The sequence below is a fragment of the Opisthocomus hoazin genome, chromosome 8, assembly GCF_030867145.1.
Source record: "Opisthocomus hoazin isolate bOpiHoa1 chromosome 8, bOpiHoa1.hap1, whole genome shotgun sequence".
Taxonomy (NCBI): Eukaryota; Metazoa; Chordata; class Aves; order Opisthocomiformes; family Opisthocomidae; genus Opisthocomus; species Opisthocomus hoazin.
The window spans coordinates 39,736,566-39,749,604 of NC_134421.1; the positions used below are offsets into that span (position 1 = coordinate 39,736,566).

Consider the following 13,039-nt stretch of genomic DNA (forward strand, 5'->3'; position numbering starts at 1 on the left):
ATTCTCCCCAAGAGCTTTTGTTTCCAGGGAAGGCAGCTGAGGTGCAGTGTTTGTGAAGGATGCATTTGCTGTGCTGGATTGGTGTGTGTCTGTAAGCTACTAAGGAAGATGTGCCCTAGGGAAAATGAGGAGCATCACTAGAGACGGTATCAAGGCTGACCTGCGGGCAAAACCTCAATTCTTCTGCTTTACCATCACTGAACCTTTTCTTTGTCCCTGTTTTTAAGTAGAGAACCCTTTTAAAAATCAGGTGAGCAGCACTGAAGGAAGGTCTTCTCCCCCATCGAGCTCAAGCACTACAGTTGCCTTATCAAAAATAGTACTGTCCTACTTGATATCCAGTGAGTCATCTGAGTGCCCGTGTCACAGTACCATCAGGGAAATATGAGGAACAATCTCATGCATTAAGAAATTTCCCTCCTGCATAAGAGGAGAGAAAGAACATTTGTTTCCTCATATTTATGGTTAGGTAAATTGCTTCAGATTCCTGTGGACAAGAGCAGGATCAAAGCAACAGCAGCATTTCATCCACCACTGTGGTGCCTCTCATTTTCTTCACCTGACCAGCACTGTCATTGATGATGGCAGTGGTGCTGTATGTTGTAACTGTGATTTCTCCAGGAGCCCCTGGAACAATTTGGCAAACTCTGGTCATGATGCTATCCCCAAAAGATAGAAGAGGGGGACCAGGTGTCTCCAGAGAGCTTTGAGTTTGTCTGTAGTGTATCAAACCAAACTTTGGATGGTACTTGGTTGCTGAGACATTTTTCTCTCGTCCCATCATATATCCATCCTTCTGTTATTTCTGTGCTAAAAACAGTGTGGCTCAGAGATTTTTTTTGTGGAGTTCTCTGGTTATGTAGGTGGTCTGTAAGATGTCACTAGTGAAATATGAGAACAGGCAGCAAGTTACGAGCCTCAGCAGCAGTCGGAAAGGCACGTTCCTGCTTTCTTTGTGTAACAGAAATATGTGTAGCATGGAGGCCAAATATCCAATACATGTATCCGTTGCTGGTGGCAGACTTGTATAACATGGAGCCTTTTTACTAAGGAAACAGTAAATTAAAAAGGTTGGCATTAGGAGAAGACGTAGAATAAACATTTTTCAGTTGGCTGAGCAAATTGGAGAGGGATATTTACAGCTCTAGCCTGGCTATTCTACTAGCAATATAGTAGGGAGTACTACTATAGATGTAGAATTTGCTATCATTGTCACTTTTGACAACGTAATAGAAGATTTTGAAAGCGTCAGTGCCTGGGAGGTCTCCTGTACAATGCAAGTTGGAATTTAGAAAGATTTACCTAGGAACAAACAATACATCTGCCTAGACAAAAAGAAAAGAATTTATGGAGAAAATCTAAATGATGAAATACCTTTTGAAAGATAGAAACCTTATTTTAAAATGTCAGTGGTAAAAGAGACAAGATATTAAGAGATCAGTTTGAATTAAGGCAAGAAAGAAGTGGGTGACAAGGTCACAGACCTTGTGTCTAGACTGAAATCTCTTAAGGTGGGATTTTCAAAATTGTTTTGCATTTGCATTATAGTCCTGACATTGGAATCAGTGGGAGTTACAGATTTTCCTTTAGGGGAAACAGGCGTATGCTAAGTGCTTTACAAAATCCTTCCCTTAAACTTTTCTGTTCAAGAAGGAGTATAGAAAATGGCAGACACGAAGGAAAGTGGAGACAAATTAAAGCTTATCTAACTTTAGCTGTCATACTAAATATTCTTCAATATATTTCCTCTGCCTAACTGGTTGAAAAGTGCAAAGATTCACGGGATAGTACATGAAGTAACACTGATTAATATTACAATAGAAGCCTCCGTGAGAGGAGTGTGAGTGTTTTGCAAAAATGTGTCTTGCTCCATGAAAGTGGAAATCATAACACACATTTTGAAGATGTTGAAACTTAGGTGGGTTTAAGAAGGTTTAAATGATTTGCTCAAGAGCGATGGAGGGAGTAATGGTAGGCCTACCTTGAATTATGTATTTTACCCATCATCTTGTCCGTTGTATCTGAGACTGAGAATATCTTTGTCTTCCCTGAGTTCCGGGAGATCTTGGCACTGACTTCTTGGTGTGTGGATACCACAGGAAGGGTGGACTGGTCAACATTCAACTCGTGTGTTAGGCTCTTCAAGCTGAGTGCTAGGGGAGAGTATACCATTCTTAGAGCCATAAAACCCACCATTAGAGCTACAGAATTTGGAATTACTAGTGGACAATTCAAAGAGACTTACAGCTGAGAGTTAAGTATTCCTTCAGTCTAGGAGGAAAACCCGGAACAGGAATAACCAAAAAAATAAAGAAAAGCAATTTTGTGTAAAGAAAAAAAGTCTTAAAGTCAAAGGGTAGGGAAAAAAACTATACACCTCTTATAGGCTTTGGTGTGTGAGATAGTTTTCTTTAGATGACGGTCTGTTGTGAAATAAAACATAAAACTGAAAATCTTCTTAGAATAAGTTTTCAAAAACTAGTGTTTACTAGGATTAGAATGTCCTATATTTTTCAAATTATATTTGCATATAAATATGTAGTATTTCTCTATGGATTTTTGGTCCCAGGAACTTTCTTGTGTTCTCCACATTGGTGAAGAACAGTGCACACGTTACAAGATTTGGTTCTCTCCTAGAGAGAAAAGAATTTCATGACTGGAATTGGGAGGTGTTTTAGGGATGGATTTAATCATCACATTCAGTGTCAGGATTTGTCTTTTTGTGAAATCAGTTATACCAGTTCCAAAAGTCCAGCTCAGTCCATGCCTGTCTCGAGTCTTGTCAGACCTACAGCCGCCTTGGAGCTTTCTCCAAAGTCCTCCTAGCCTCACAGGCAGACACAAGGAGAATGAGAGCCTGTTCCTGGTAATGCATGCTCTTCATCAAGTGTGTTTTCAGCTGCTTCTAATCCTGCTTCAATAATTGCCATTAATATAGATTCCCTTTCATATCTTCCTAGTAGTATAACTAAGTTGCAGTCCTGGAGCTTCCTCATAATGGATGTGAAAAGGAACACTGTATTTTGGCTGTATCCCCAAGTGGTTTTCTTCCTAAGGTTTCATTATAGTTTTCCTGGTTTTCCTTTTTTTCTCATATTAACACCAAATATAGAATAAGTAAATCAGCCAGTAGATAAAAGAGAGAAGCAGACATCTGGATGAGACGATGGCAGCTGTTCTCCCTGAAGAACAGCAATGGACTAAGTAATTACAGACAGAAACAGCATTTCAGAGAGAAGGATGGTCTCTAAACAGGCCTTGAAAATAAAACATGCACATGCCAGAGCTATTTTTATTATCAACATAATTAAGAGGAAAAAAATGTAGGAAAATTCTGGACATAGATCTACAGAAATTGTTATTTGTGGCTGCACTGAAGACAGAATTAGAAAATGAGGCCCAAGAGTAGCATCGATATACAGGAGTGGATGACGGTGAAAATCAATCAAGTAACAGGATTAGCAGTGAATAGCCTATTGCAAGGAGACGTGGCTTTTCATATCCTCAGCTTTGAACTGAGGACAGGTGCTGGTGCTCATTAATTAATGATTAATGACTTTAGCGTTAACTAAGGGTAAACTGTGTGATGGTAAGTCTATGCGTAATTAAAGATGGGTTCCATTTTGCATTTGAATTAGGGAATATCTATAGAAAAATTAATGGGGGCATAGTTGACTTGGGGAATATCGGTACAAAAATTGAACATAAATATATGGAAAACATAGCATAATCATCAATAAATTTATAGCATTTGCTCTATGAAAATAAAGTGCATATACTGAGACTTTAAGTAACCCTACCAATTTGAGTTTAAACTAGTTAATACGAAGTCTTAAAGAAATTAACCATCTGTCATTTCCCAAATGATCTAAATGGAATAAGTCTTCCAAACTACTCATATAATTACTACTAATTTTTGTCTTGTACATGAACTATCTGAGGGAAAAAAGCTGTAATTAAGATAAACTGTAAGTGGCCATTTAAGTGTGTTGGCTATTGATAGTTCAGGTAACTCTGTTGTCGCTGCTGTGACTGTTGTCACTGTCATCTCAGTTTGCCAGCTGGTCACCAAGGCTCTATAGATCTATACCAGATCAATGGGAAGGAGACAGGAGGCCAAAAGTAATTCGAGTTCAAGACTTCAGAGGCATCAAAAGGAGAAAATACCTAATATATTGTCTTCGTTTAAATTATTTTAATTTAATCCTGGTCCACAAGTTCCTCACTCAGAAATGAATGTTTGCTTCCATTTTCAGAATTTGGATGTGAAAGGCAAAATTGGGAAGGCTTGCAGTACACAAGCAGGAAATGCTTTATAGATTTTTTGTTTATTTTTGATCATGAAATACACAGTAGGAACGATGGGGACCGATGTTGCGTGGTGCTAGGAAAAGAAAAGGAGGAGGAGGTAGGTGACACACCTTGTAGACAGTGTGTTAAATTTTACTAAGCTCTGCAAGAATCTGCACAGAGAACAAACTTGACAAGACAGATCCCCCAGCTGTCATTGCATTTTCATACATCACAGGGTGTAGTGGGTCCTGATCACTTCGTGCCAGCAGTCTCTAGCATGCGCTAGGATGTAGTACTTCACGATAGATATCCTAAAGTAACACCATGTTTGTCAAACAAACCATGTGGAATATTCTAGAGTAGTATTTCATAATGAACCAAAGTAAAATAAAGTACATAACCTTTACTCTATGTGTATATATATGTATGTGCATATGTATATATGTATTTGCATGACATGTGTATGTGTGTGTGTGTATATAATCTATTTGCTGCACACCCAAATGCTCATAAGTGAATTAATTGCATTGTCAAGTGGTTTTTTTCATCTCTAAGTTGTCTGTGTCATAAGAACTATTTAATGGAACATTCATACACACTAAACTGCTGCTATTGCTATTACTGTGGAGTAATAGCAAAAGTTAGAGTTAATTTTTTTTTTCTGTCTAGAAATACCTGATTCCAGAGATGGTTAGTTTAGTCAATACAAATACTGTCTTTAAAACTTAGATTGATTCTCACTCAGAACAGAGATTTTATGAATTTTAATTGTTGAGCCTAGAGTCCTGAACAGAGCAAAATGGAATTTAGATATATTAGACAATAAAGCTTTAGAAGTAATCATTGAAACCAGTGCATTTGGTCTTTATAGAAGACGTTTATGCAAATTCAGGTGTGTTAATCATGAAAATCTCTTTGCAAATATAATTTTTATTTCCTTGCTTCTGTAATACTGTAGTACCTGGCCTGTCCCCATCATCATTATGGTGTGCAGTGAAATAAGTACAGGACTTTTGTTAAATGTACCACACAATTTCTAAAGATATTTAAAATAAATGGCCTCAGTGTTGCTTCTTGCAGCATCAGAAATATATTTGGGCAATACCGAAATTTCTAAGTAATGTAAGTAATATTTCTATACTGCTTTTTGAACTTAAAAATCATATTAATGATTCTCTTTAAATGATTCTTTTATAATTTGCTTTTTGGTTCTTTGTAATGCACAGTCCTGTCTGCTTCTGCAGTTCCTAGTTTGGTATTTAAGATTGCTGAACTCTGTGTCTGCAATGTCCTGCTATTTAAGGTGCCTTTCCAAGTATTTGGTTAAAAAAGGAAACCAAAATGTTCAGCATAAATTAATGAAGAATTATCCACAGAGCACCACCCTTTTTATTACAAAGAAGTATTTCTATCTTTAACAAAGCTGGACAGTCTGCCTTGTTATTAATAGCGAATTCTGGAAGAAGCTGTTTCTGATGGTCTCTTTAAATTGGTGTGGATAGTGTGCCATGTGTTGGAAGAGTAAATGTAGTAAGATGCTTTATGTACAGGATTTTTTCCGGTGTAGTTTAGCCATTTGTAATTATTCCATAAAAGAGCAGGTCCTGCAGTGTAGGCTGACTGCTCTTTAGGTGCCACTGTAAGACGGAATATGAAGAAATACTATGTTTAAATGGTTTTAACTGTGTTATTGAACATAAGATCAGATGGTACAGGGCAACAATCTAGATGGAATGTAAAACATCCTGATTATTTTTTGCTGATTTTTTCCTATTCCTACCATTTTAAAATCTTTGCTGCTTTAATTGAATCCCAAAATTTCCTTTTACTCTGAGACATTTTCCTCCTAAAAATTACATGTAAACTTCAGTCCAAGAATCATTTATCAGACCATTGAATTTTTTGTGAGTTGCTAATATTTGATTTAAATAAAAATAGACCTGAAGTTTGAGCAGATAACCACAGAAGCAGAAATGCTGGCTGTTTTGATACAGTTTGGGTTATGTGCTGGACCCTCCTCCCGAAATGTTAGCAAACATCCTCCATGAACTTTCTTACAGGAGGGTAAGAAATACAGAAGTTTTTACATAGACTAGGAAATGAGGCATATTATCTTTGAATCCAAGCTGCCTTACTTAGCTGACAGAAAGTTAATTTTATTGATAGTGTATGCTCTAAGAAAAGTCTGTCTTAAAAGACTCAGTAGTCTTTCTTAGCCCAGAGAGTAAATGTTATGACGGCACACTCAAGTGTGACAGTCATCTGGTTATATGAAGGACATACATCTGTGCAAATGATTTTCAAGGCCCTGGTACTGCAAGGGGTTAGAAATATGGTTAATACATTGTTGTAGTGGAATATCAATAGCAAGTTTGCTTGGCATAGGGGCCAGAGTACTTGGCCCTGCTTGTGGGTGCCTAGATGGGCTTTCAGAGCTGTTCCAGCTGTGCGCTTAGAGCCGTTCCTTTTAGCGTAACAGCCTGCGATCACTTGCTTTCCTCTAATAAGCTCTTACCCACAGTAAAGAGCTGCCGTATGTGCCAGGGATGCGTTTGCATCCTCAAGGCATGGGGTGGATGGCTTCACTTCCTCACTGAGGATGATACTTAATTTGTCAGATTCAGTGATTTAAGCTGAGTTTACCCATGTGGTGTGTTGTACAGAATCATAGAATTATTCAGGTTGGAAAAGACCTTTCAGATCATTGAGTCCAACCATAAACCTAACGCTACCAAGTCCACCACTAAACCACGTCTCTAAGCAGCATGTCTACATGTCTTTTAAATACCTTCAGGGATAGTGACTCAGCCACTTCCCTGGGCAGCCTGTTCCAATGCTTGATAACCCTTTCAGTGAAGAAATTTTTTCTAATATCCAATCTAAACCTTCCCTGGTGCAACTTGAGGCCATTTCCCCTCATATTTTCACTTGTTACTTGGTAAAAGAGACTGACACCCACCTTGCTACAACCTTCTGTCAGGTAGTTGTAGTGACAAAGTCTCTCCTCAGCCTCCTTTTCTCCAAGCTAAATAACCCTGTTTCCCTCAGCTGCTCCGTGTAAGACTTGTGCTCTAGACCTGTCACCAGCTTCATTGCCCTGCTTTGGACATGCTCCATCACCTCAATGTCTTCCTTGTAGTGAGGGGCCCAAGTAGTAGTATAGACCCTACTTCCTGAGATATGAAGGTAATGGCTTTGCAAGACATTTTTGCCTGCTGTGTGCATAATGTTTCTCACATTTCCATAGTTATTTCCCTGTTGCATGTTATATAGAACTTTTAAAAATGAGAAAATAATATATATTTAATATTTAAATAGCATGTCATATTTAAATAATATCATAATATTAACATGAACTAAGAAAGCCAGAATATTAGTACAGTACAAATAACACTTTTTACATTATTTGTGTGGTCATGACTTTTGTTTTTCTTTATTTTATGGACTGATTTGGCATAAAAATTGTTTCAGCCAGCACAAGAGATCTCACTATGTTAGGAGTTTGGAGTCAAATATTGTAACTGGATTTTAGAGGGGCTGGATCATCTGGTGAACAGTTACAATTTTAGTTATTCGTGCTGAGAGCAAAGTAATTAAATCTCATGCTTCAGGGCAGAGGCCTGCAGCCTGTGCTCTGCTGCATCCAGCAAGAAACTCAACTCATTAAGTACTGATGCCTTGGTTCTGAGGGTTGATGAGAGTGTTGTTGGTGATATAAAAAACATATAAGTGCTTATTTAGAAGACAACAACAAACCCACCAAAAAAAATATCTAAACCTATGGCGTGTTTAAAATTGATTAGCTATACTGTGGTGAATTTTTTCCCCCTTTTAAACAACGGGTACTTACCATTACTACAGAATAATTTACATCTACTGATGGATTAGAGATGTGCCATTCTGCCAGTTTTATACTTCTACATTTTATGGCCAGTATTGAAATAGTAAGTTGAACATTTCCATAGTGATTTGCAAATGTTAAGAAATTAATTTTCCTGACAACTCTATGGGGTCAGTGCAGACTTCAGCTCTTTATTTATAAAAGGGAAGATTCAGAGCAGTGTGACATACCCAGAACTGGGGAAGAAAGAGCATCCAGTTCCAGATTTAAGACTTGTGCTAGCCAGAACTGGCATAAGGTGTGCTAATGAAATTTGCTAAAACCTGGGCAGAATGATGGCTATGAAAACCTCACATGTAGGTTAGTCCAGGTGTGCTGACTGAAGTTAGGTGCCCTTATATTTCCCAAACAGTCGGTTTTCCTGAAATTATAATTTCCGGGATCTGAAATTATTTATGGATAGGTGAATACTGTTGATTCAAAGAAAATGCAAGGGATATTTCCAGAAGACAGAAACATTTCGTTTTCATGCCTACAGACTACGATACTGCATTTTGAAAATACTAGAGCATTTTATGTGGCATTTTGAAATGACACTTTAGAGGATCATATTTTGAATTTGCATTTTCTGTTTCTTAAAAATCACAAACTAAAACATTAAAATGTTCAGTAACCTGGACACTTGTGGTATGCTTAAACAGCGCATTGCAAGTTAACACAAAATCGTATTGTCAAGTCATTGCATTAATTCCCAAAAGGTGTATTTCCCAGTATGTCTAAGTCTAGTCACCAGGCTGGGGAGTCTCATCCATCGCACTCTGGTGCTAGGACACACCATGCCAAAAGTCCCTCGAACACCAGGCAGACTTGTATTTTTGGGTTACTTCATCTAAATGAAGTGCTGTGTACACACTGAAGGGAAGGAAAACACAGGCTACGTTTTGCAGCCCTGCCTTCTGCTAACCGTATCTTTTGCAGTTTGGAGCGTGTGACTCGCACCATTAGTCAGCTTTCTGAAAGAAACTCTATGAATCCCACATAAGATAAACCTGCATGAAAAAATTATACAGAAGAACTAGCATATGGATTTTCAGTATGTTAGCCGGCTCTTTGGCAAATGTTTACGAGAACACTGTAGCCCACATGGAAAGTATAACTATGGTGAGTCCTTGTTAATGAAGCTGGAGTTACGTTGCAGCAAAGTTATCACATACTAGTATGTGCTGAAAATACATCCCTGGCTATCCTATGGTTACATGTTCACATAGCTCTATTGTCAGTAACTACTACTGTGTTTATCCCTTTTTAAAGTGGAAACCTATACAAAGCTTTTATTTTGTTGTGTTTTAAAAATTCAGGACCATCCCATTCTTGTTTCACTTTTCAGAGCATGACGAATGTATAACAAACCAACACAACTGTGATGAAAATGCTCTCTGTTTCAACACTGTGGGTGGGCACAACTGTGTCTGCAAGCCAGGTTACACGGGAAACGGTACCATCTGCAAAGGTAAGCTGCTGAAAGCCCCAGGGGTACGTCAGTCTTTGAACTGGCTTTGTCATAGTCGATGCAAATCTGTTCACGTACCTTGGAGAGGCAAAATGCTAGGCTAGTCATTTAGGTCCTGCACCTATAGGAAGATCTTCATACAGATACACACTGACTTTGCGTTTGGCAGAGTTTGCAGTAATTTGAGGATGATGCATACAGAAGTTAATATACTCAAAAATTTGAAGTAATTACATTTCACATATATATTATATATATTTTTTATATGTTTTATACATAAATAGAAGTTTTGAGTTAGCAGTTTCTATACATGCTACACCATTCAAGGAAGCCCATAGTTACCAGCAAAGTTACAGCTGTGAAAACATTCAAACTTCAAACTGTAAATGGTATAAGTTTTTAAGTTCTTCAGAATCCCTTGAGAAAAAGTTACTATTTTTATTGTTGCTATCTAATTGCTTAATCAGTGAATGAGGGAGCCAGACAATTTAGTGTTCAGTTGTGCCTATTATGCCCAGGCCTTTAGTTGGGCAGCAGAGAAGACCAGCACTGCCCTAGGAAGAGTCTGTTCCCGGGGAAGCGGCTGCCTTTCACTGCTTCCCAATGCGTGTGAAGGAGCATATATGTGAGCTGCTGTCTTCAGACCATTTGCTCTAATCTCCTTCTGTAGCTTGTCAGACCATCTGGCCAGTGAGGCAGGGGGGCCATAAACCATCTCTTCGTGACCTCTGTCCGTAGGAGAAGGCAGGCTCTGCACTCCATGCCGCAGGGACCACGGTTCGTGCCAGCCTGACAGCGGCTGGTGGCCACCTGCAGGGTTGCTGAGCGTGGTTCTGTTACCCGTATATTGTGATTTTGCATTTTGCAGCCTTTTGCAGAGATGGGTGTAGGAACGGAGGAGCCTGTATTGCTTCCAACGTGTGTGCCTGCCCACAAGGCTTCACTGGGCCCAGCTGTGAAACTGGTAAGTTTGTAATTGAATTTACGGTGAAGGTAATCCAAGGAGGATGTTTGAGGTAATCCAAGAACAAAAGGTTATTTAAGTGGTAAGAGGAAGCTACTACTAGAAAGTTACTCACTTTTCTTACATGCCTTCCAAGAGACTATGTTGCAACAGTTCTAATTAGAAGGACATGGACTGCAAAAATGAGAACACGAATTAAGACATATTGAGTTTTGATGTTTCATAATTAATAAGGTTACTATAGACTTCCTTTTCACCTCAAATGGCCTTTGGTATCTCCTATAAATGGTTTATAATCTGACATCTAGAAATATATTCCAAGAATTAGTTACTTCTGTGCTGAAAATGTGTGACTGGTTCAGTAGCCCACCTTTGCTTGCAACCTTATTTGAAGACTTCTGATTAACTTGGTGTTCTGACTTGGTGTTAGGACAGGTTTTGGTGTTCCTACTGCTTTTATCTCCTTTTGCAGGCATTCCTTTCTCTTCCTGCTACGCTGAAGATGGCAGTACCACATAGCCTTGTTTTAGAACTTTAAGTCTTGGATCTAGTCAAATTATATTGCCCAACAGAGTATGCAGAATGTTAGTACTTAGCATTTCAAGTGCCTTTAAATAATTTTTCAAAGTTCAGATTAATATTTTCAGCACCTTTATTTATTGCTGCAGAATTTTTAAATGTGTTCTAACTGTACATGCCTCCAGGAGGTAAAAGGAGAAAGCACGCTTAGATTAATTGGCTTCAGTATGCCTAATAAAAGGGCAGTCTGCCACCTGTGATTGACTATTGTTGCTGTTCTATATTTCCTTCAATAAATCTTCCAAACAGAGGAAAGGAGGTCATTTGAGCAAGTATTGCTTTCATCTGACTTGTAAACATGTCCAGTTTAATGAAAAACACAGACTGATCTGAATTCTGTATTATCTGGTCCGTTTGAGAGGTGAGAAATTTGATTGTTTTCAATATTCTGTATTTGAGCAGATATTACCACAGTACACAAGAGGGATGCTATGTGAAACGCAGTGTCCTGATTTTTCATCTATTTCTAGAAAAATGTCAGAAGAGCAAGTTTTCAAATATTCCTCACTGTTTCACAGACTGCAAATAAAGTAGTGCAAGATACCAAGGTCTTTTCAATGTAACAGTGTTGTGTTTTTGCTTGAAACAAATTGTGTGCTAAGATAATGCTCAAGTATTAAACAGTTACTTTGTTTTTGTAAGATTTGCCTCATATGCTCCTTGCAGCATTCTGCTGTTACCGAGTATAACATGTATAGTTTCGAGGCCCACATTCATCTTTTCCAGTTTTATACTCTTATCTGAAGTGTGTAGACTAGAAGCATATTTGCTTTAGTCTCCTTGTATAGTCAATATTAATAGCCACTATCTTACTGGCTTTTCTGAATTGCCCCTGAAAGTCCTGTCTCTGCTCCCTTCTTTAGAGGAGAACCCAGGGATGCTCTGTTCCCAATTCAGAAAGTTCAGGCACGTAAAGCTAACTTGTCTTACATGCATTCGGCCCCAAATGTCCTTTGAAAGCAGCTGGACTGCTCACCTAACTGCCTGTCCTTCCTGCCCTTCAGGAGACATAGAAGAGGGCAGGCAGAGACTTGGACCAGATCTGAATGCCTTTCTGAATATCTGATCTCAATATGTAACATCAGGTTAGGATGGTAGTTTTCACATGGTGTTACGATTTGGAGCCAGTTTGCCAGCCCCAAACCAGTTTCCTAGGTCAGCTTTACAAGGAGAAGCTCCTCCATCCTGGTGGACCTCCACTGGACATCATACTTACTATTGAAATAAGTAATGCTAGAGATGAGCCACAGGGGTACAGGTCTGGTCACCTCATTTGGATATTAACGTGCTATAGTAGGATCGTAATCTACTTGTGCATGGCTTTGAAACATACTGTCTGAAACACCATCAGCATGGTAAATGGAAGAGCTATCCTGTCAATAAAGAGCAAAAGCTCGTTTGTTCTGAGACTGCATTGTCAGCAACATGATGGCTCATACAGCCATAAAAGAGAACCTGAGCTTTGGACAGTACATATTCACTCCCAGTGAATGCAACAGAGTTTCCTGAAGGCACTTCTCGTTAGGCTTGAAGTGATTCAAGACATTCATACTACAAATAATTTATGCTGGAATCTTCCCTTTTTGAACAGTCACTTTATCTACAAAGGTGATGTAATCTTTTCTAGGCAGACATCCCTAGTTGTGATCACATACAAAGAAGGAGGAGGATTGATGTAAAGATGCCAAATCTATTTTTAAATCACGTGTTACTTATTTCTGTTTATGCTACATCTATTTAAAAACTGTTTATTGAAGAATCTTGGCATTTTCAACTTAAAATAAAACATAAAGTTTTAGAGAAATTGTCACCAGCTGCTGAACCTATGAATAAATTAACAGGAGACTGAATC

The 13,039-nt window shown here is 38.5% G+C and overlaps 1 protein-coding gene across 3 annotated transcripts in view; it reads left to right on the plus strand.

The window, feature by feature from the left end:
* NELL2 (neural EGFL like 2) overlaps positions 1 to 13,039 on the plus strand; it is a 155,021-nt gene that overhangs the window by 104,234 nt on the left and 37,748 nt on the right. For 2 of the 3 annotated variants that reach the window (XM_075428504.1, XM_075428505.1), the window contains exons 14-15: positions 9,522 to 9,644; positions 10,513 to 10,608. The exons of the other annotated variant lie outside the window; for it this stretch is intronic. In XM_075428504.1, the coding sequence (XP_075284619.1) occupies positions 9,522 to 9,644; positions 10,513 to 10,608 (219 nt within the window). The remainder of the gene's footprint in view (positions 1 to 9,521; positions 9,645 to 10,512; positions 10,609 to 13,039) is intronic. 3 annotated transcript variants of the gene reach the window in all.